The 24,779-nt window shown below is 35.9% G+C and overlaps 3 protein-coding genes across 6 annotated transcripts; all 3 read left to right on the top strand.

The window, feature by feature from the left end:
- The first annotated feature begins 118 nt into the window (after positions 1-118).
- Positions 119-7,871, top strand: LOC106646031 (uncharacterized). Of its 3 annotated transcripts, XM_014362030.2 has the most exons (11): positions 119-620; positions 701-1,296; positions 1,824-2,206; positions 2,313-2,905; positions 2,986-3,504; positions 3,583-4,458; positions 4,548-4,895; positions 4,981-5,441; positions 5,527-5,792; positions 5,883-6,280; positions 6,409-7,871. In XM_014362030.2, the coding sequence occupies exons 2-11, from the start codon at positions 862-864 to the stop codon at positions 6,564-6,566; spliced, it is 4,437 nt and encodes a 1,478-aa protein (XP_014217516.2). In that variant the 5' UTR covers positions 119-620; positions 701-861; the 3' UTR covers positions 6,567-7,871. The 3 variants fall into 3 exon arrangements, with proteins under 3 accessions (XP_014217516.2, XP_089446032.1, XP_014217515.2); XM_089589906.1 differs by having other exon boundaries at positions 715-1,296; positions 5,527-6,280; XM_014362029.2 differs by having other exon boundaries at positions 5,527-6,280.
- A 684-nt stretch (positions 7,872-8,555) lies between these two features.
- Positions 8,556-11,830, top strand: LOC106646027 (proline-, glutamic acid- and leucine-rich protein 1). The gene is made up of 8 exons (XM_089589743.1): positions 8,556-8,765; positions 8,848-9,246; positions 9,326-9,720; positions 9,835-10,017; positions 10,085-10,328; positions 10,398-10,577; positions 10,662-11,486; positions 11,825-11,830. The coding sequence occupies exons 1-8, from the start codon at positions 8,664-8,666 to the stop codon at positions 11,828-11,830; spliced, it is 2,334 nt and encodes a 777-aa protein (XP_089445869.1). The 5' UTR covers positions 8,556-8,663.
- Positions 11,831-12,184: 354 nt separating this feature from the next.
- Positions 12,185-23,644, top strand: yps (Y-box binding protein ypsilon schachtel). 2 transcript variants are annotated; one of them, XM_014362009.2, is made up of 8 exons: positions 12,185-12,317; positions 12,512-12,736; positions 15,179-15,242; positions 18,539-18,572; positions 18,673-18,955; positions 19,094-19,422; positions 19,844-19,903; positions 20,240-23,644. In XM_014362009.2, exons 2-8 carry the CDS (start codon positions 12,559-12,561, stop codon positions 20,291-20,293), a joined length of 1,002 nt encoding a protein of 333 aa, XP_014217495.1. In that variant the 5' UTR covers positions 12,185-12,317; positions 12,512-12,558; the 3' UTR covers positions 20,294-23,644. The 2 variants fall into 2 exon arrangements, with proteins under 2 accessions (XP_014217495.1, XP_014217496.1); XM_014362010.2 differs by lacking the exon at positions 19,844-19,903 and having other exon boundaries at positions 12,187-12,317.
- Positions 23,645-24,779: the final 1,135 nt, after the last annotated feature.

Genomic DNA, 24,779 nt, shown 5'->3' with positions numbered 1-24,779 from the left:
CACGATCGATCCATCGATACTCGACCCTTGATCCTTGATATGTATCGATTCTTTGCCGAATGACATTCTATCGACAATCGTTAACTGGATATTTCTGCATTTCCGCGGTTCGCGCGCTCGTCATCGTGCACGATCATGATGCATCATCATGCATCTTCCATAAAAGTCTCATTTTCATCTTCATAAACCGATCCGATCATGATTCCATGACGAGGCGATCACATGAACGTGTTGCTTGTTAACTTTCTTAAACTGGAGTGTCATGTAAAAAACAAGCTGCAAGTGTAAAGAGAAAAATATACGAAGCCAAGGTCACGGTCCAAAATGTCTCCTGTCGTCTGCTCTTGAGATTCTTTTATGCATCTGCAGAACTGACGTCTAGCTTTCGAAAAGAAACGAAATTAAAGGTAAAAGCTGCTGGTTAAAGTTCAAGGTTTTTCGATCAACCCAAGTGTCTCACATTCACATTCCTCATACTTGTACCTCAAGTATGTACGAATGAAGAAAAGTTATCCGCCGTAACGTGATAACGAGAGACGCGTGTGCTGCACAGAAATCACGTATACCTATATATTGTATAGGAAATACGGGAAAGCAAAAGCACTGTGTGGCATAAGAACGTAAGTACATACTACATACTTGTTGGCACGTTTTTTTACGACACCATCAATCGAGAAATTATTTAATTTAACTCAAAAAGGTATTCCATTCAAGCGGCAGAAGCAGCACCTCCATTGGCATTGCAGGGTCAGAGAGCTAGGTATACATGCCTTCCTTTAACCATTGAAGGGGCGCACGAGGTAACGGCCGTTGCGAGGGAGCAGCGCAAATAGCTCGCTCTCGTCGACGGACCGCTGGATAATGTGGGAATCGGGGGACATCAATAGTAATCAAGCCACCAACAACCAAAGACAGAGTAGTGGCAGCAACGCCAAAGGGATATACCGTCTCCTAGCTTTCATCAGCTTCTGTCTGCTCATCTACAAGGCCTGGGGTCCTTTATTGCTCGTCACCTGTTCCCTCGCCGTCATCTTGCATTTGTGCTACTCTCTCCACGTCAACGATAGCGTCTTCACGCCTTACTCGCTTGTCTTGCTCGGACACGCAAAGAGCTTGGCGCTTGAGTTGTCCCAGACCCTGCAGGCGCTGCTTCAAGACGGACTGGATAAGTCGAGAGTGTTGTTGGGATATTTAAGGAAGCAGTACGAAGAGAAATTCAAAAGTCAAATCGATCCAGCTGAGAATAACATTATGAGCGATGCCAAGAGAAATTTGTACAGGCCCAGCGTACTTGTGGTAAGAAGGATTAGCTTTCTTGTCCTCCCTCTTGCTTTTCTCTCTTTTCCTGTTTGTGTGTATGTTTACTTTCCCATTTTTATTTCAATATAAGCAAGTAAAGCTTGTAAGTTGCTTTGTCTACGTTTGCTTACTAGGAATTGCTGTGTTGTAGTTAGTAAACCTGATCACTTCAGTTGAAACGTATAGGTATTACCTATAATTGCTACATATTGTGAAACTTGATATTTCTAAACCTTTGAAAAAAGTTTAATATTATCAGCTACAAAATATTATTTGTTATTGCCTGACACATTTTTTTTTCTCCCTATAATTAAAAAGTGGTGCCTATGGACTGATCTATGTTTTACAGGACAACACAAGCAACTGTCATTAAGTATTTAAATTTTCCTGTGTGGTGTGAAATACAAACAACTCATGTTTCTTGTCCAATATTTACAACAGTGTTAACTCTTAAGTGAAACTTGTTATTTTATCATTATTTTTTTTTTTTTTTTTTTTTTTTTTTTTTTTTTTTTTTTTTTCAGAACCCAAATTCAACTGACAATTTGAACCCAAGAAACAGTGAACTGTATCATTCTTTTGCTTTAAATGGTATTGCTAATATAGGCAAAACTTCAACTCCAATACCCAGAGGATCCAACTTTAAAAAAAATGAAATGCAAAATGGAGGTGTAAACGTGTTCACTCCAACGAATAATACCTTAATCAAGAAAGTTTCATCATCAAAAACTGAAAATAAACCAACTCTTGACTTGTCCCAAACCGAAGATATCCTATACAGTTCGAAAAATTCATCTTGGAATTACAGCATGAGTCCCAAAAGTAAAGACATGTCAGAAAGCATTAGGACAGTACAAAATGTAGCTGGACCTCTTTTAAACTCATCTCGATACAACATTGATCCAAAGTAAGTTTCTTTTCAGTAATTTATCACATAACTACAGTTTGAAAAAAAACATATTTGACATAAAAATCAAAAATTGCCAATAATGCTTTGATGTTTTACTTTCAAGGTTGTACACAGATATTAATTCTCCTGGACTTTCATCACGATTGACAAGATATGCTGCTCAAGCTAACAGTAGTTTAATACATCAATCTCAGTATGGTGCAGGTCAGTTTCCTAAGGTGATTCTTAATGCCAGTCCTATACCAGTATTGAGTCCAACAGCCGTGAAATCTAGAATGCCAGTTACAGTCAGAGTTGCACCGCCAGAAATAAGTAACTATGTATCATCTGACAATTCCAGTCAGCAAGAAAAATCCAAAACATACGAATCAATGGATGTCAGAGAATCAAGGTCTTGCCCAAATGTTGTTCAGGTTTTGAAGAAGATGGCTGTTAAAAGACAAGCTTCTAGGGATGACATAATGTTAGATTTTGCCAAAAAGCAAAAGTCAGATCAAGAGTATGAAGATCAGTTGGAGAATCTTGAAGAAATAATGCAGAAAAGAGCGAGAGATGAGTCAACATCCGATGGTGAACCATCCCCACAGTCAAATAATCAAAGGCCATCAAAGAAGCAAAAATCGCTCTCTTGTCATGATGTTTTACACTCACTTAGCTCTAGTACCAATGTTTTTGCCGGTACTAAAAGAAAAACCAGTAAGTATTTTCACATTGTTATTACAGATGCCTCATAATTTTAGCAATTTATTTAGCTAATGATTCAATTTTATTTTCAGTGGACTCATCTCGTTGCAGCTCGCCAGTTAATGAAAAACATTTTAAACCGTCGAATACATCGACATCTCCTACAAGAAGCTCATCTTTAACATTATTAACTGCAAAAGAACTCTCAAGATCCAGGGAACAGTTGAATGTAAGAGTGTCGATTGAAAATGCTTCTGGCGAGCCTCATCAGAATCGAATTCATCAGAACTTGTCAGAAACTTCACAGCCAGACAATGATGTGCCGCAACGGCAGCAGCCGTCACCAGCAACCACATTAAATGTATCTTCTCCGAAAATTGTTAAAGAAACTGTTCTTCCTAAAGATGGAACATTTGCGGACAAATTGTTTATGAAACCCGAGCCTACTGCAGATGAAAAATTAAAATCCTTGATTAAAGAGCAAGGAAAGGTTGAAGCTCAGTTCAAAACTAATAATAAGAATGAAATTAAGAAGCAAGATATTGATAACATGAAACAGAACAGCATGCGCCAAAGACTCAAAAGCATGTTTGATGCAATATCAGGAAACTGTGAGTGACTATTTAAAACAAATAGCATACTAAACTATCGGTCGTAAGAAAAATTTGATAATATATTTTATTTTACAGATGCCAGTAAAATTGATCCAGATGTAGTTATACAGGCAGAGGAAGTAAATACGAAGCCAACTACAACGGCTTCTTTTGCTACTTTAAATTCCTTAACAACGACGACAACCGTCAATACGTCACCCATAACGACAACCATAGCGCCGATTTTAAAAATTGATGCCACTAGCAAGTCTGGACCCGCTTCTAAGCACGTTACCTTCAATATACCCACATCTTTATCATCATTAAGTAGCAGTAGCAGCAGTTTATTAGCAGTTTCAAACCCAGAAGCTCCAAAGTCGACCGAGTTGAAAACTGTTGTATCATCAAGCTCGACAGAATCAATCGCAACCTCGACTTCTGGTGCATCATTCAATTTTGGTAACAAGCCAGTTACCTCCTCAACGGCCACGAGCTCTTCCTTAAGTCCTGCAAGCACAGGTGGCTTTTCATTTTCTGCAAATAGCAGTGTAAGCACGACGGCGCCAAGTACCAGTGCAACTGAAACAAAAAGTCCAGCTAGTAATAGCACGAGCACGCTGTTTTCCACAACATCTACAGTTAAAACCGCTCCAAGTGCGAGTAGCAGTGCCGTTACGTCTGGATTCTCTTTTGGTACTACAACAGTGGCAAAAACAACGTCTCCGACATCATCAGATTCTTTTACTCCGTCACCATCGATGCCTTCGTTTTCTTTTACTTCACATACTACTTCCGTACCGTCATTCTCTTTCAGTTCTAGTACAACTTCTTTGACAGCATCGACATTTTCTTTAAACTCTAACGCTTCTCTGACAAGTGCAAAAAGCACGAACTTAACTTCCAGTACCAGTACTCCAGTGTTAGGTTTTGGAAACACACTTTCAAAGAGTCCTTCAAGCACCTCTTTTACACGTAAGTTTTAATATTTAATATGGCATATAAAAATTGTTTATACATTTTGATTTATTGTTTATGAATCATATGTGATGAAATATTTTCAGCAACAACCACATCTTCATCGACAAACCTTATTAGTACTCCTAGCTCGATATTTACCGCTTCATCTACGAATTCACCTTTTTCGATGAACAACGCATCAAACAGCAATACAATTCCAGTTTCAACTTCAGCTACTGCAACCACCACTGCAGCATCTACTTATAGTTTCAATACTAATAATAAGCCTGCCACGGGTGGTTTTTCATTTAATACAACTACAACATCTACCTCGACTCCTGTTGTTTCGACATCAACGTTTAACTTTGCAACCGGTTTGCAGAATAATGCAACCTCCGCTAGCTCAGCGAGCACATTCGCGTTGCCTTCAGCGCCTAGTAGCACATCTACTGGTAATATATTGTAACCACGAAGATATAAGCATGATAAATTCATCCACGAATTTTGTTAGTTATACTTATTACTATGTGTTTATAGCACCTGCACCAGCTTTTAATTCGGCACCGTCGCCTTTCAATACATCAACCAACTCTCCGAGCATATTTAGTGGAGCATCTGCAATGGGATCTTCGCCAATGTTTAAAAGTCCTGCCAATACCGTAGCACCAACGACCTCTGCTCCATCAATATTTAGCAATTCGCCCTCAGTTTTTGGAACAACGCAGGCTTCAATAGCACCAACGACAACAACGCCAAGTTTATTCGGCAATAAAGCGCCAGTTAATACGATTCCAAGCCTGTTTGGAAATACTGCTTCGACAACGATATCAACGGCACCTACGAACTCACCATTCGGCGTTCCAGCTACACAGTCATCACAACAGAGCAGCATATTCTCAGGCATAAAACCCACAACAACAATGTCGTCTTCGATATTTGGAACGTCCACTCCATCGGCCTCACTTTTCAGTGGTACCAATTCAGCTGCTAAAAATCCGGTAAGAAATTATCATTTCGTAATCCTGTTAAAATGACATTTTAAAATGACGAATATTGTTTTGAATTAATATTTAATATTTTCAGGGATCTAGCACAGGATTAGCTGAGAACACAAACATCTTTGGACAGTCTAAGCCCTTTAGTGGAACTACCTCGACCTTTGGTACAAATAACCAATCATCTGGCTTTTCCTCACCTTCATTGAACAATCCCAGCTCTGCTAGTTCTCCCACATCAGCTTTTCAGACGTCAAACAATCTGTCTACTTTTGGAAAACCAATGACCACGTTTGGTGTTCCATCAACTACTTCTGGCGGTTCTATTTTCGGCTCGACAAGCACCAACACTGGGTCGGTCTTTGGTTCACCAAGTACAATAACTCAACCAGCTTTTGGGTCAAATACACCAAGTAGTACCTTTGGCATTGCATCTTCCAACAGTACCTTCGGTCCAACAGCTTCAAGCAGTACTTTTGGGTCTGGTGCATCAGCTCCAGCAAATATATTTGGTTCAAGTGCAACGACTCAAACCAGCACTTTTGCTTCGAGTGCGTCAACTTTTGGCTCTGGTTCGTCAGCTTTTGGCACTCCGAACGCAACGACTTCGCCTTTTGGCGGAGCTTCAACCACCACACAAGCACCCTCACTTTTTGGCAACACTCAGACCACGAGTCCTGCAAACAGTGCCACGTTCTCGTTTGGTGGTGCTCAGGCTACTCAGCAGCAACAACAGCAACAGCAGCCTGGCACTGCTTTTACCTTTGGCAGTACTAACAATGCTAGCACTGCCGGCAACGGAGGAGTGTTTCAATTTGGCGGAGCCAATGAAGTCAAGCCGGGTTAGTTTGAACATATGCGTTATATTTATTAAACCTTTAAAAATAATTTTTTCATCTCTGTATTAAAGCCGCGTTTCTTCTACTCAATGGCAAATAGATACCCAAAACGTGTATATTTTCTGTTTCAGCCGGTTTTAACTTTAACGCACCCACTGGAGCGCCTAGTATCAATTTTAGCGGGTCAACGGCACCTCCGGCTTTTAACGCACCAGCTCCAAATATGTTTAGCATAGGCGCGGGTTCGTCAACTCCTCGACGTACCGGTCGTTCAAGACGACAGAGATGATGGAGAGTGTAACATTGTCGCGTACATCTTCTCGAGTAATTTTTTTAGGCAAAATTAAAATTATGCGCGTTTTATTATCTCTCTATTAAGCTACGTTCTCATAATCATGGAGATTCAAGCTTAATCGGGGGAATGAAATACGAAGCAAAGCAGAGGGAACCGAAATGATCGAATGTCGCTGAGATTACATAAATATTTATAATGTGATTTTGTTTATACAAAAATAGGGGTTAAACCATAAATAGAAAAAAAAAACTGAATTGATTTATAAATGCCAACGTATTTAAGAATAAATGATGCGAATAAAATACTTGTACACTGCCCTCGTTACACTTTTTTTACCGATTAGATAGATGAATATGAACGTATTTTTGAAATAAATCTTCGTCGAATTTATATTGTATGTATTTTATAACCGCACGTTGGGTAACCCCTTTTTTTACATTTTTTTTTCTCCCCTTAGAAAATAAAAATAGTGATACAACGAAAGAGTGATCACTGTTTGATGACTTGTGTTCCTTTGCGCGTGATGAATAAGCGCACATCTGTACAAAACGATTAATTGCGAATTCGTCGCCTATTTCAGTTTCCTTGACGCTTTTTGTTTAACAATTAGAGAACTCGGATGTAAATGAATATTTTTGGAATAAATGAATCATTGAGAAAGTTTAAAAAAATTAATCGTAAGTTACACTTATCAACTGAATGAATGATTCTTCCTGTACAGATAATGATTGACGAAAGCATAGTGAAAATAATTTTGTTTTATGTCGTTTGTTATTTTTTTCTTTTTAAACTAAGCTATGACGCTTTTTAACTCGATGATTACAGATAATCGATCGAGGTGTGTTAAACATTATGTCGCGATTATAACATATTGTTATCAAAGTGCAAATACGTAGGAGGAATGATTCGTCAGCTGTGATGTTAGTAATTATGGAATGGCAAAATGCAAAACTATATGTAGTTAGTCTTAATAAATCGACCTTAAGCTTGTTGGAAAACTTCGATTAGTCTATTGATAAATTTAAAGCAAGCTCTGCGTTTCATAAAATCCAATCAATAACGCTAAGATCTTGGAATTATATTTAACAATGAACTAAGATTATTAAGCATTTTAAGACGCTGGAAGTTTTTAATCATTTTGTAGCAATATGAGGTCCAAGTAATATATTTATATTACAAATTTACCGTTCGTCAGTGATATCGAGATAGTCTTGCATTGTCTATGAAATGTTGTGTTAATTTTCTTTTTGTATTAAAAACTTACACAGCCTCAATAAATCATTCAAGATTAACATAAAATTTCTGTAATGTTTTATATTTTTTTATACACATTTTCCAAGGATGAGCTTTATTCATTAACGGTATTGAATAAAAAATTGTGATTTGAATTGATTCCTTACTATTTCCACAGTGTAAAAAAAAAATTTCGCTTACATCTCAGTAACGTACTTACAGTAATTATATATATCACGTTTGAAATTTACACAAGATTTGACAAGAACATGTCAATAAAGAGCAACCACAATATGTCTATATTTATTTAATAAAACAATATTTAATAAACATTTTTTGCATTTTTATTGTATCTAAAATCTTCCTAAAATTTGTTTTTTTTTGTTTTTTTTTTAACATAACTATCGTAACTTTTATATAACTTCTGCCAGTTTTACAAACTTAAAATTATTTTGATCTCAATCTTATATTTTTTTTCTCATGATATATGCTAAGAGCTTTAAGTATTGAATAAAAAAACTAAACATGAATATTCAAAAAAAAAATGCGGGAAAACCACACCCCCCCTTCCCAAATTCCCCACCCCCACCCGCGAAGTTTTTTTTTTACTAAGTTAAGTTACTAACAACAGTAACAAGTTGTTACTAACAACACGTTAAGTCAAGTACTAACACTACCATATACCTGTATTATTTTAGAGTAGCTAAAGTGCACTAGTGCAGTACTATACGCACAGTTGAGTTAATAAGTATAGTATACTATACATTACTAACATACATTCTCATCATACTTAACCTTATAAACACGTGTGAGTTGAAGCAATCAAGCAGCGTTAGTAACCTAATAATTTTGTAAGTCATGAACGTCTTAGAATTGTTTAATCGTGATGGCAATAAATATATAGATTTGTTGCAAAGTGTACTTTTGAGTGAAAAATCACTTAGCAATGACGCAGAAAAGGTAACTTCAATTTTTTATTACCTACATTATTTGTTATGGAGTTAATGATTTTTTTTTTTTCACATTTACTTAAAATTTACAGGAAATTCGTGTAGAGAAAAATATAACGACTACAATTAACAATAAGCTTGAACATGCAGCTACTTTTTTTCAAGGCTTGTACTTGTTTAACAAATTTGTACCTAAAATATCCAAAGATAATTTGACAAAGTATTTTCCACATTGGATTTCCAAGCTAATACAAAAATTAAATAATGCTCATGACAAGCCAGAAGAATTGAAAGCAGTGTGCAAGAGCATTGGTGTCTTGTTAACAAGTTGTAAACAAGAGCCAGACCTTGACAAAAAGATATCTTTGTACCATGTTAAACAATTGGTTGCCATCATTGTTGAACTGTGTGATAAAAAAACCCATCTGAGTTTGCTTAATTTGCTTACTGTTCTTCTGTATCAATATCCAGAATCATGCGGACGTTTACAAGTATTTATAAAGAAAATTTTCTTACCAATTGGCACAATACTAGATTCTAAAACAAATGTGTGTTTTTTTCTACATCTAGGCATCTTTTGGTAAAATGATCTCATCAAGCTTAGACTCCGAAGACAGACAATTAGTACAAACTTCTGCAAAATGTTATGCATTGTTGATCAGAGCAAACGAGCGTCAGTTTATTAATTCTTATAAGGAAAGTTATGTGATTGCACCAGACAATAGCAGCGCGAGCTGTCACATTTATTATCAAGTTAATTTGTGTCACTACTTGCACGATATAATGGATAAAGTGTTTCAAAATTTTGTGACTGTTACTACAGAATTACCATCCGAACTTCACAATGCTAAGGATAATAATATTTTACATTTACCAGAAATATCACAAGAAGACATATTTGATTATTATGCTGCCAATATAAACAGATTTGCTAATGTTTGTACATTTTTATCTACTTTGTTAAGGTCAGTACCATCAATTACAATGCAATCATTTGTATTTGTAACATTGACTCTTTATTTTTTAATAACAATGATAAGAATCATTAACTAATAATGTCTAAATTACTTTAATTGCAGAGTTGGCAATTCAAGAAAAAAATTTGTGCTTCCAAATGTAATATTGCACGTAGCTTGTCGTGGATTATCAATTACTCCAGCTAATTTACATAAAAGCAATGAGAGCAGAAAAGGCTTATTACTTTTAATTCTACCAAAACTATACGTTAGTCTATTAAATTTGTTGGAAACTTTGATTACCAGGTACTTTATTATATTAATATAAATAAATTTATACCATTATCATTTAAATATTAAGAACGGTACGTAGTTTTCAACAGGAACTGGTTCCATTTGCATTTAACATTCAAAAACTTATTTTACAAACTTTGGAATGGACACAAACTTTCAATAATGAATTTTTCCGAGACATCCGCGTACAGACCTACAAATTATTATCCACATGGATGAGGCAGGCTAGATCTTTGTCTGGCATTCAATTAGTAACAGATGAAGTACTTATACACATGCTCAAAGATATTTCGCAGTCAAGTGATAAAGTTCACATATTAAAAGTAAGTATGTTTTTAGATTTTTCATGTAATTGTTACGAATTTGTTAATCACCAACAAACTTCTGACTAGGCAAACAAAACTTCAAAACACAATGCCAGGACACCAGAGAATCAAAAGGCTAAAAGTGATGAAGCTATTGACTCTAGTGATCGTAACCAGACAGACTCAGTTTTGTGTTTACAAGTACTTTCCACGGTAGAATGCATTGTTTCAAACGCAAGTTGTTATTTGAAGCACTCTTTTTATGATGTAAGTATTTATTGACTGGTATATCTATTATTTACACGAAACATACACTGGAAATGAAAACTAAAATCACATTTTTTTTTACAGAGAATAAGACGTGCCGTAGTTTTACTTTTGTATGATCAGTATATAAAAAAAACTGGCATTCCATTGAATAAAAATAGTTCAAACTACAGATTACAGCTGTTAAAAACATTCCGAGTCTTGGAAATATTTGCAGAAGGCTCCAGTACAACTTCTCATGCAATCTTAATATTCGAGCTAGCCGCATCGCATGAAAGAAACTCGGAAATCATCGCAGAAGCGCGCCTAGGTCTAGCAGAACTACGCCACATTATTTATCCGACCGCACCTTCGCTAATGCTGCCCCTCGAGCGTACAGAATCTGCTTTGATGGAAGAATCTTCTTTAGTGCAAACTTTACGATTAGAAGATTTAGTGTCTTTCAAGCCAAGCCAGCAGGCAGAATACTCTTCTTCTACAGGAGTAGAAGATTTAGTCCCCGAAACTCTCGATCAGCCGATTCTCGAAAAGTCATACCAAAAGGCTTTAGAAGACAAAGTTGATACTTTGGTTGAAAGTGAACAAACACAACTTTCAGAAGATATTGAAGAACTGGTAAAAACTAACGGACATTTGATGTCGGACAAATGTCTTCGAAGGCCCTTAGATGATGATAAAGTTGACATTTTATTGGATAGTAAACGAACAAAGCTTTCGGAAAATACTCACGAGTCAACTTGTGAAAGTTCAGAAGAAAATTCTAATAATTGCCGTAAAGACAAGGAATCAGTTAAAGATTTCAATTTTTGTGACGTTACCAATGTCCCAAGTCCTAAAGCAAGTTTGGATGCAAAACACATAGATATCGACGAAGAAGAAATGTCATTAACATTTTGTGATACAGAATTGGTAATTTAATAAAAAAAATTTGTCTAAAAATTTGTTTTTCTATATTTATTTATACCATTTTGTATTCACTTCTAAGACTAAAAGACATTGCATAAGTTATGATTATCGAATTAAAATTTTTTAAAACGTGAATTTATAAAAAAGCTTTGGGCGTGTTCCTTGTTAAGTTCATCCGTTTCAACCGTTTCATTTTTGTTCTGTTTCGTCTATTCTCTTCGTTAATCGAATATTTTTCTCGTCTCTAGTGATCTGTGTGTAAAAAAGAGGTAAGCCGGTAAGGCCACTAAAAGCAAAAAGATCTGCAGATTAATATGTTAAATTGTGTTTATCTGATGTAGTGCTAGTGATGATGTCAAATGAAATGAGCTTTTGAACCGAGTGGAACGTAAACGAAACGAACGGAATGTGTCCTTTATTGCGTTATTTTAGTTATTTATAAAAGTGGTAGCGAAAACAAAAATTCATATGGATGACAATAATCTTGTGCTGTGACTAGATAAATCGTCGCGAAGGAGAGTCGAATAAAAAAATAAGTCCCTTTATTTATTTCATCCCCAAACGCAAAAAATCGCGTCGCCCAAACGCATACCTATGTAGAAACGGCCTACAACTAATAATGTTTGCAGAACGTAGCCTTAGGACTATATTATATATCGCAAGTGATATGTGTCGTCGAGGGGGAGGGAAGAAGCGGAGGTCGCGCTGCGGTCCGGCAACCGCGTAGAAAGGTACCATCAGTGCAAGCGCAAAGATCCAGGTTCGGAAGCGGCGTGTCATCAGCACCTTCATAACACCACCAACATCACCATCCACCCATCTCTCCGGCCGACGGTAATAACAATAATAACAACAACACGATCGAGCATCAAATCTAATCAATCTAATAAAAAAACATAGCCTCCCAAGCGCGCGCGTTCCGTGTGTTGATAATAAATTCGTCGTCGACACGTCAACGACTGCCATCCTAAACAAGCAGGTCAACGAGATTTGTTTATTTATTTTGTTGTTTTCTCTCGACTCGGCAGTACCAGTACGAGAGATAGTGTGATACAACAAATAACAACATCAAGCCATGGCTGATGCGGAAAAGCAGCCCGAGCAGCAGCAACAGCAGCAGTCGCCGCCGCAAACCCAGCAGCAGGCCCAACCTGCTGCGAGCCCGTCTCAGCCCCAACAGCAGCAATCCCAGCAGAGCCAGCCCCAGCAACAACAGCAGGCCAAGACTACTCAGGAACAGAAGGCCGTCATCGGTGAGTCCATCAATTCTCGTACGGCTCCTTTTTTTTTTTTTTTTTTCTCAACAGCTTTCATAAATAGTAGTTTTCATTAAGTGGACGAGGAAGAAAACCGTGTCGCGCGATCCACGCCGTAATGGCGATGAGCGAAGTATAAAGAGAGAACGACAGGCGCAGCATGTATAGGTACTGCTCGAGGAAGCCATGTGGCCGGCACGCTTTTCGCTCATCGTTTCCTCTTCTATTTCTTCTCATTTCGTTTTATTGCGCAATTATCATTTCAATCTGATCCTCGAAACGCATGTCTGTCCGTGATTTTGTTTATTTTCCCATATTGGAACCTTTTTTGGGATGAAAACCACGCGCGCGCTTGTGTTATCGTTCGTGAACGCTCGCCTGCTCCATAGAAGTATAATGGAAAGGGGGGAAGGTGCAGACAAGCTGCAGCGCGAGGCTGGGACAGGAAATCGCGCGCGCGTTCCTCCTCTTCAGGCTAGTCCATCTCAAAGAGCAAGAGAGAGAGAGAGAAAGAATAAGAACCTATTTTATTTTTTATACCATCTTTGTGCGTCTGCTTTAATTCTTTTCCTCCCCGAGAATATTTGAGCGCGCATGTTCTCTGGCTCTTCTTGTACGTTGTATATGTGCTTGCTCCAAAGCAGCGTGGTAGGTTCAACACGCATTGCTCCGAAATCATGACATGTGTAGCTGAAAATATTTATGCTCCTTTGGGTTTACATCGTCAATCAAGGGTTTGACAAGTGTGTTATAGCTTGCAGTTAGAAGGTTCGGATCAAGTAATCTATTAAAAACCTTGAAAACACTTGATCGATAGATAATCAGAGAATATTCTTTTTGGTGTAAACAACTTAACCTGTCACTTGTAGTTTTACACTGACATCAACAATAAAACAATAAAAAATGCAAAAATATCAAATTATTATGTAAGTTATGTTGGTGCAGAATTGTATAAATTTTATTTCACCCTTTTATCTGGTCAGATACTATGGGCTATATGAACGAATCGTTTAGCTGCAAAGAACATGTTAAGGTGTCAGATTCATTTTGGGTGTATTTACCATTAGGCACCCAATTAAGGATATTATTTTTGTTTCAGCTAAATTTATTTTTTTTTGGAATATACTTCCCTGCAATTTTCACGCTGTACTACCAATTAAAGTGAATTTTTTTTTTTTTTTTTTTTTTTTTTGGAGTCGTATAGTTTTTTTTAACTGCAACACATGATAAATAAAAAATTTAATAAATTATAATTCAACGTGTAGAGCAGTACATTCTCTTTTCTTTCCTCCAGACTTATGTTTAGGTATAGTACGTTTGCTTGCTTTTTCCGCGTTTTCTATTCTCGTCTCACGCGCCTCTCTTTCTTCTGGCCTAGAGTTCGCTGTCTTCTTCTCCTTTTCGGTCTTCTTCGATTACGTAACGTAAGATATACGAACTAATTGCTGTGTAAAATAATCTATATGTTTTTCGGCTGCACGCGTCTACTTGATATAAAATAATACCAATGGATCTTTTCTGGCTATTCCGAGTATAAAGAACGAAGATGATATATAGACACAGTAGTGTCATTAAACTTTGACTATTACATTTGTTTCTTTCAAGGCTTTTTGCTTGTAACTAGATTAAATTTCTCAGTTTTTTAAAAATATATACAATGTTCCAAACAGGTCAGCCAAATCTGCAAGTTGAAATAACAATTTAAAATTTACTGAGAACATGTGGGTCTAATAGAACATTATATCCACCTTGAATAAATGAATAAATAAATTTAAAAAAGATCTACAACTTTCAGTTTCCAAAATACAGAAAGCCGTCATGAATTCAAGTGTGATAGGATACAATTTTACGTTACAATATCAAACATAAATTTTTCTCGCGTTACTACAAAATGCAATGTAATATAATATGAGGTAGTTTTTTTTTTTTTTTTTTAATACTGCAGCTGTCGTATATAATAAAAAATTCGTGGTTTTTTTCAATCGATGAAATAGTTTAGGGATGAATGAATGGATCGGTTTGTATTGTCACGCTTTAAAAAAGCGGCACTAATTAAAAAAATAGAATGTTTCGATCGCGTGTATGCGCTTATCTGGTAAGGAAAGTACAATAGTTCTCGAAAATATGATAAAAAATGTGAATCAGCTAGTTTTTTTCGTAGATGCGTGATAAAAGGCTTTATCCATATCGTTCAAAATTTCATGTTTTCGCCAACGAATAACAACAAAATTCGAAACTTATGCCTCTTATACTCTTGATAAAAACTTGAAATTGATTAAAAATTTAAACGCGTAAGTATGTATTATCAATTGTACCATATTTCAACTTTTTTGTCCTGCGCATTTATGTCCGATTAAAAAAATTATTTTCATTATTCTCAGTAAATAAAATTCATGATAGAATAAGCGAAAAATTGTCAACTTTTTTTTTTCTTTTCAGCTAATAAAGTTACTGGGACCGTGAAGTGGTTCAACGTCAAGAGTGGCTATGGTTTTATCAACAGGTTAGACTTTTTAAAAATATTTACATCCGACATTGGCTCATTCCAAAAATGCTCTTCGTATCTGAGCAAACCTTGTTTCTTCATTCATTTCATATCACTCTTTTTTTTTTATACTTGGTAAGCTTATTTATTTTGGACGTTCCAAGCATTATTGACTTATTAAGCATACTATCGCCAAACATAAAAAGATTTTTCGTAAAATCATGTTCTCGAGATAAAAAAAACTCGAAACCAGCATTTCGAAGCGTGTCCAGCTGTAATAAATTTGAGATAATCTATCTGTTAATTTTTTACATACATACATGGTCCGGTCGTACCATAAAATGTGTTGCCGAGCGCAGCTCATAACAAATTTAGGTAGCTCCCTTGTCTAAATACTGCTCTAGTCAAGTAGGAAAGTTTCACTTGGGTGTGTATACGTATATATACGTACATCAGTATTGGTATTCTGCTACCGTCTGTCATTTATAACCACCAAGCTGATTTTCACGTCTTTCTTGGCAAATATCTTTGAAAAATGCCCCAGCATTGAGCTGAAATATCTCGAGATTTTGCTCCACTTGGGGTATAAACAAGGACACCGTTGGATTCAGTCGATCAAAATCTGTTGAATGAAACATTTCATTCTGTAGGTTTTCGCAAGGGAGCTACCTTAATTAATAATAGTGTAGTAACATAATTAATAATAGAAACGACTAAATTGAAATTATGACAGATAGTACAACGAAGTAAATAAATAAATGTACAATGTGTAAACATGATTAGTAATTGTGTTGCCAAATCATCGAATTTTCTCAAATGCACTTTCTAATTTTTCCTGTTTCTTTTTTTTCTCCTGACTTCTACAAGGTAAGTATCGCGAACAACGAAAAACACACCAGGAGCAGAGGAGCGCCATCATGCATGACTACTCTCTTTCCGGTTTTTGCATCCCGCCTCGCGTGATGCCGTTCCTTTTTTTCACGACGCGTTGTTGCATAATAAATGACCGACGATATCGATTTGCGGTATAATCGGCGGCTGGCCTGCTTTTCGCGGTTCAACCGCGTAATTGGTTTTATTACAAATTCAATCGCCCGACAACAGTTGCACAGATGATTTTAGTAATTATGATTTTACGAACAACGCGTTGGGCTATTTTTTAAAGGGCACTATGCTCACGATTAAATTATATCGGCTCGGAAACAGCACCAGCGCCACGTGCTTGGGTCTAGCAAGCAGACACATTGCGACTCGCGAAGCTTGAAGTATAGGAGAAACAAACAAAAAAAAAATTCAGAAGAAAAATTAAATCATTGTCCACAATAGTTACAGTTGAACTTTTTATGATGTAGATGATCAAACGCTCCTTTGCATTTATACTGATGCCTACGCCACGTGAAGATTATACACTTACTAGAGTAGGTTTACAGGCGTACTTATCATTTCAGTGCACGTATAAAATATGCACACGCGTGGGCTGCGCGTGGCTTCATAAGTACATCTTGTTAAAAACGTGTGAAAAATTTAAAAAGCGTGTGGTAATAAGTGCCAGCACATATTTCTAGGTCCCAATAAGTAGATCCATGTACACACACGTATATGTGTACTATGATTAGTTTATGGTACATAATATACCACTGGTGGATTCTATTGGATGCGAGCCAAACAAAAAAAAAGTCATGCATGCTCATAACGACCCGTGAATGCTGCTGCTTTGAAATTAGGGCTGACGCTCGTACCTAACAATTTCTTGTATAGGCATACGATGATGAAATCTCATACTTTTGTCCCACCACGTATTCAACAGGACTCCGTCCTATACTTATTTTGGTTGTATTGTAAAACGTCTCTTGTTGAAATATACTCATTATGAAGAAACTAAAGGTCGAAAACCTCTTCTAGGCCCATTGAAAACTTATCGTTTTCCAAAAATAGAATGAAAGCCCCTAGGACCGTGGAACACCAATCAGACAAAACTATATTTTCTTCGAAACAACCCAACTTTTTGTTTTAAGAGTTGAAAATTCACAAGTTTCGAAAAAAGCGACATTTTTCACACCTTGCGAATTTTCAATTAAAGAACCATAAGGTTCGCGATAAAATTGGCAAGAGCACCAATAGTCCGAACAATAGACTTGAAGAAAATTTATGTTAATCGAAACTCAAAAAAAAGTATTACTGTTGGTTCAAATGTTTCGCGTTCACCACTGATTTTTCAATTTTTTCCGTGGAATTTCTCGTGTACGCGTTTTGAGTAAATGCAAATAATTGAAATCATAACGTACATATATTAATGCTTTTGTGGTGTTAGAGCACCTAATTCGCTTAACCCAGTTCTAAGAGGATCGACCATTTTGCTTCTTGCAGAGAAAATGTTACAAGCCAAGTGCAATAAAATAATAACCCGTCTGTTAGCATTTTTACTGCTTGCATTGAGACATATAAATGAAACTACCATTGAAATTCTGAATTAATTTTTGTATGTGCAGCGAACTGGTATAACGACAAATAACTGTTGCAGTTAATGAATCGTTGAACTCACAAAACTTGCTCTTGTAGTGTCAAGTTAAAGTGTACGACTTACTGACACGTAAAATGAATATTTGAGAAGGTCGACTTGTAAGCATTGTAGTCAAAAGTAGAGCAGCAATGTCTCGGTAATAAAAGATACTCTAACATAGAGGGGCTTCGTTTCACTCATGAGCTCCCGTTTGTGAAACGTAATAGCGTGGTATCGTTTTACGTTACAAAGAACTTGAAACATCTGATCAATTTAAATGTGTTTGGTAAACAAAATGTGGCGCCGGTACACGCTTCTTATCGAGCTGATATATGGAGATTTTACATATAGATACACGCTTTTGTATTTGTCATTTTTTTTTCTCTCAACAAAACCCCAAACAAAAATTCGAAAAAGTACATTTTTTTCACAATATTATCGTCCAAAAACTTTGCAATAAGTATATTTTCTTCACTTTAACTGGCCTATAATAAAAAGCCTATGTTTTGTGACCTCTGCTACTGTTTATACGTTTCATTAATGAAAATTTATCAATCACGCAACTTTCATCTACCACGGGCTTACATCAAAATCTTAATTGCTACCAAATTTTTTCACCTGCTCCGACATCACGTTTTTTGCGTTTTCTCAGCAAATATTATATCTCATGAAAAAAGTACAATCATAAGTGCACTAAAATACAACGGCTCACCCTTGTTTTATTTCAATTCATTCATAAATCATCCAAATTATCAAATAATGATTTAAAAAAATATATATGTATAATGATAATGTTGTTCTTTAAATTTTCCAGAAATGACACCAAAGAAGACGTGTTCGTTCATCAGGTGAGTGCTCTTGAAAATAAAAGGGGAGAACCAATACTTGTCGAGCAATTCAATAGTCGTTGAAATAGAAACAGACGATAACGGTGTAAAATATTTTCAGTCGGCTATTATTAAGAACAACCCGAAGAAGGCCGTAAGAAGCGTCGGCGATGGAGAGGTCGTCGAGTTCGACGTGGTGATCGGCGAGAAGGGCAACGAGGCGGCCAACGTCACCGGCCCGGAAGGTATTTCCGTCAAAGGGTCGCCGTACGCGGCTGAGAAGCGCCGAAGCTATCGCCAGTACTACAACAGGCGAGGTGGTAGCGGTGGCGGCGGTGGCGGCAACACCGGTGGCGCTAGGCCGCTTCGCAGAAACCGCGACGGTCAAGAGGACTACGAGTCCGGTAATTTTTTGTTGACTTAAACTCTCCGTTACGATGTTGTTTTTTTTTTGTTTTTGTTTTTTTTCCTCCCCCCGAACTTGGTGACAAAGAACTCGAAATAATAATAACGATGTCAAACTGCACATGTGATTGGAACAGGTGACGGCGGTAAGACCGGAGACGAGCAGAGCGGTGGCGAGGGTGGTGGCAATCAGCAGCAGATGCGTCGCTACAGGCCCCGGCGTAACTACGACGGTGGCTACTACAGAGGTGGCGGTGGCAGACGTTCTGGCCCAGGCAACCAGCAGCAGTCGGAGAACGGTGCCGAGGGTGGCGTCGGTGGCGAACAGGGCGACGGCGATGTTGGGCAGTCAAGAGGCGCAGGTAGAGGTAGAGGCGGACCCTCGCGGCGCTTCTTCCGGCGCAATTTCCGCGGTGGACGCGGAGGTGGCGGCCCTAACCGTCGTCCCCGCAGCCAAGACGGCCAGGTACGTGAATAGCTCACTCATCGAATTATCATTACTTTTCTATCGCTAGTCTTCCAATTTTCCATTTTCAGCGTATGGCTTTTTTATATTCTTCTTTGATCCCATGCACTTTATTTTTTTTAATTTATTTATTTATTTGTTTTTTTTTCAATTCTAATTTGTCATGTACACTTATGTAATTAGATAATTGAATTTTTACAAAGTCAGTATATATATTTTTGTACTGCAATTTTACTTAAAAATTCAAGCATTTTCGAAGTATCTTTCCAAACTATTTTTGTTTTTGTTATTTTTTTATAATTTAATTTGTATGCGCATGGTCCTTAAACTTATGGGGCAATACAATAATTTTTGCTTTAAGCTTACACTTATGCACACACTTGCACGCACACTCTGCACGTATTTCTTATACTCTTTTCAGTCAGAGCAGAAGGTTGACGCACCTAGTAATAAAGATTCTGTCACTGCCCCAGCTTCACAGGTAAAACCTTTTTTTCTCATCACTTGTCACCATATCCTCTAGCGAAGCATGTATATATTCCTTGTGGGCCTTTTTTGCAATATTATTTTTGAAATTTTGATTTCTCTTGTTCTATACTCGGCGTATGTCTTTAGATTAATATTGTAAGTTTAAAGTTATATGAGAAACTTATTGATCAAAAATAAATGAGTTAATCAAGAAACATTTGTACATGTACAATCATTATGTTTCTGAATAGTTTATGAATTTAAAGCAACTTCAAATTTACCTGACAAATACATATTTCTAGCATTTTATACATGTTTTCTCATCAAAAATTAATTTAATGTTTAATAGGAGAGTCAGCCGCAGCAAAACTCATCCAACGCCATTGCAGAAGGCACTGCTTAACCAACTACAGTTGTCGCCAATTTAAAATCACCATCCCTTTCTACATAACAACACAATTCTATCTGTTATAAGGCGACAAAAAAAATAAAATTAAGATAAAATTCAAGTAAATCATTGTAACAGCTAACAGCAAACAGCAGCAGCAGTCTATAAAAATTGCTATAAAAGGATAAAAAAAGAAAAAAAAAGAAAAAAAATTGAAAAAAAAAATCGAGTGAAAAAAGATAAAGATTTACCAACCAACACTACTCCACAGTCTCCCCACGAAACTTACAAACACAAAAATAAAGCTGAAATTGCGATACGTAAAGTGAAAGAAAAAAAAAAGGAAAAATGGTGTTAAGAAAGGATTATTCGGTGACCAAAGGTTGCGTTGATGTGGTCAAAAGATAAGTATAAACAATTAGATCAAGTTAGAAAATCCTAAGACACATGTACACGCTTCTCCGACGTTTCTTTATTGTTTAAACTGAGTTGTCGTTTGTTGTTTACGTAGTTTCAGTTTGCCTTTTTTCATACCACATAAACTTGGAAAGATGATCGTTTAAAACTAAGTGCTATAAGTTCCACTATAAACTTTACTATTCTTGGTTCGTGATGTTAAGAAAAACGAGACAATTAGTGGTGGCATAATTCCAGTTAACTAACGAAAAAAACAAACAAAATGCGTTAAAAAAAACTTTGTTGCACACTTTCGATTGAATAATTTTTGACGCTTATAAAACGCCATTAAAGCGTTAAAACGTGAAGTTCTTTTTGCGTCTCGTATTGATGAACTATATTTTTTCTCGTTTACGCCGACGAGAGTTTAAAAGTCCCCGAAAATATCAAATATCATTGTTTATTTATTCTCGTTTTATCACACACATGTAGTATTTTTTCATGCAACATATCTACATACTTATTCATAAACCTTAAATATTTCACGTTTTTTAAATCCTTTAAGATGATTGTATACTCCAAATCAGGCATGCGATGTATTGTTAATTGCGAATCAATGAAAATTATAAACGGAATTGAAAATTTTACGATTCTGAAGAATTGTTGAAACGATGCAAAAATCATTGTGAACTGAAAAAAAACCAAAAACCGTTGTAAAACAAAGACTTTTTTCTCAATCGTCGTCGTGACGGTGTTGCGTTTTTTTTTTTTTTTTTTTTTTTAACCCCTGGAGGGTTTGTTTTTTTAATTTAATTCGGTGTTGCTTAATTTAAGATGAATTGTAATTTGCATACCTTGTTGAACTGATTTAACATTGTACTTTAATCAATCGAAAATTTATCAACAAATTTTCTACTTTTTTTTTTACTTGTAAAAAAAATCGAAAGCAACAAAAGACAATAGATTTAATCGTCAAATTAATGCGTTTTGTTTAAAAAACGTATTGTAAATTATAAAAAAAAATTTGTAATACTTTTTTTGTTTAAAAAATCGATATAGCGCATTTTTACAGTATGAAAAGCTCAAATTGTCACAACATGGTGTCATTTGTTACATTGTCAAAAAAATAAGAATGTAAAAAAAAAGTAAAACCTTATTTGTAAAAAAAAATGTTTGCATATCTTTTTTTAAAAAAATAATCATTGTAACATTACTTACACATTACAATAAAGTGTAACATTTTTTCTATGAGAAAAACAGATGATCGCTTTTTAGACAGTGCGATTTTTGCAGGTCTCATTTTTTTCAAACAAACATCTCCATCCGTACTGTTGTCTCGTGAACACTTAATATGCAGGTTCAAAACAATCTTATCCTTGCTCGCACACTATGATACATTTTTGTAAAAAAAACTACACCAAAAACAGTAAAGAAAAAGACCGTGATCCCTATTTGATGATCAATTCAAGTATTCTCGTTTTTCCTTGTTTCTTATTGATTGTCACTTATCCTCTATAATAGAAATTTTTTACTGGAATATAAAAAGACATTAAGAACTTATTGTGATTTGTGTGCATAATATCTTAGCGTGTAAAAAATAATTTTTAAAAATGCTAATCAAGTGGATTATGAAGAAATAATAAAAATTTAAAAACTGCTCCATTATAGATAGCATCATTAGATTTAGTTCTTAGTCGTGTTTTCGGAATCTTACTATCCTACAGTGCATATTAATTGTGCAGAGTAACCTTAATAAATCTAATCGATCTTAAAAATCGTTGATTTTGAATTATGATAGATTGGTTTATAATTTTCTATTTAAATAAGCGTTAAGTTTCACTTGCCATATGCAAGTGTGTCGAGTAGGTGACATCTGGACATTTTTTTAATCATTAAAATGACAAGTAAGAGATAAAGGAAGCACGACGCCAATTGAAGCGTACATGAAGCGAAAGATTGATCAAGAAACTCAGCTATAAGATCGAATTGTGCATAAGGTAAAGAAAAGAAAAAAAGAAAGTTGTGGCTGACTGTGAAAAACAAGTAATATTAATATTAATAATAAATTAAAGGGAAAAAAAAACGTACGATGCATGTGTTAAGTGAAACTTCAATGTCGAGCATAGTTTCTAACAAACTTAGAAGTTCAATAAGCGGGATAAAGCTCTATTATGTGTAAACTGAGGGAGAGAGTATGATGAAGATCAGGCGACTTGGCACTTGAAGATCTGCCTTGTCCCCTTTTTTTTTAAACTGTAAAGGAAAAACATCTAAATTTGAAAGTCGAATTTTCAGCAATTTATACAACAAAAACCATGTCACGTTTTGCTAAACGAAACAAATGGGAAAGGGAGGGTTAAAGTTTATAACAAGAAAGAATACCATCACCCAAATAAAAAGTTGATTAAATGAATAAAAAAAAAAAAAAGAGTAAAATGCAAGAAAAAGCACGCACCGCCTTATTTCGCTTGTTTCATCCTCGATTGAGCAAATGGGAAATAAAGAGACAAGATAAATCTTGATGTTCTTATATCATTCTCGAATCGAGAGCAGCGAAACTTAAAAAAAATAAACAATTTTTTTTTTTTTAAGAATGATAAGCTGTAATTATTTAGTGAGTGGGTGTACAATTTCCTTGAAGAAACTCTCGTGTACGACTGAAAAATGAGAAAAAAATACACGTGAACATTTACATTCGTTTTTGTAGAAAACAAAAATCACGTGATTACAGGGTGTGAATTCACATTTTTGGTCACGACGAGACGTTTCCAGTGAATTTTATACCAATGATAAAAATAGAAAAAAAAGAAAAAAAAAGTGTAAAAGAAAGTTAAGCAAAAAAAAAAAAAAAAATGAAATCGCGAAGCGCTATTGCTAATTTCGTAATCGTAATTTAATTTTTTCACGAAACATGTGCATTATAACGAAATAAAATAAAACAAAAAAATCGAAAAATTGTGAAAAATTCAATCATGCGTCTTTTATTACTACACCTTTACTTATTTGTTTTAATATTTATTATGTTAAGAAAAGGGTACTACAGCCCTCAAAAATCTCAAGCTCTCGACAAATTTTATATTGAGGCTTCGCTTCACGTAAACTTAGTTACTATGCGAAAAAAAATTTTTTTGAGTACTTGCCCAGATCTGAATTGGTTGATTATAATATTTTTTATTTATTTGAGATCTTTTAACGAACATGTCTCTCTCCCACCTTTGACGATCGAGAGAGATATATATCCACGTTCAATGTTGTGTCTCCTTCTACTTGTGCTTCAGCACCAACGAGCAGTCTATTTTTCTTGTATGTCTATGGCGAACGTCGAGCGGCGCTATCGTCGACCGTTTCGCGTATTTGAGTGTGGGTGTATTCCGCAAATGCTGCCAGCAGTTAAGTTACGTAGGTCGTGGTAACGCCGCATGGTCTGGCAGCGCTAGCGTCAACCTGTACTAACTGTCGGTGGGTTCCGCATGTCAACAAACTTTGATATTTTTTACTGTTTTCGCTCCCATGCCATCTGATATTTCGGAGTTTGTTGACATGCGGAACCCACCGACAGTTAGTACAGGTTGACGCTAGCGCTACCCGACCATGCGGCGTTACCACGACCTACGTAACTTAACTGCTGGCAGCATTTGCGGAATACACCCATAGTCCGCAGGCTAAGTATACGTCCTTAACCGCCTTTTTCACTAACGTTTAGAATAATGATTGAGACAATCAATATGATTGTATCATGAGTTTTTGTATAAAGTTCAATTTATACAAATAAGTTGGTAAATATAGGCACACATGATTAATATTTAAACATTTTAAGCTGTATAAATATATAACATAGATTCCAAATATGCATTATTACCGCTGGAATATGCTAACAAAACCAAATATCCGTCTTTCTCACCCAGCAAAATAATAGGTATCTGTATAATCCTGTATCAATTTATTGCACACATGCGAAATGTTCAATGACAGTAAACAATGACATAATTTCAAACTTTACTTTTAACTCTTCATTTCACACGTAATTTTACAATGCAATTGATAAATTATTATTCATACAAAAGTATTAATATTCTTATAGGAGGTCGATTTTCAGGCAAAAGAT

This window comes from Copidosoma floridanum, unplaced genomic scaffold (genome assembly GCF_036245765.1).
Source record: "Copidosoma floridanum isolate Cflo_tuat_1 unplaced genomic scaffold, Cflo_Japanese_pri ptg000009l, whole genome shotgun sequence".
Taxonomy (NCBI): domain Eukaryota; kingdom Metazoa; phylum Arthropoda; class Insecta; order Hymenoptera; family Encyrtidae; genus Copidosoma; species Copidosoma floridanum.
Note: the sequence above shows the minus strand (reverse complement) of the source record. Positions and strands in the feature narration are given on the sequence as shown.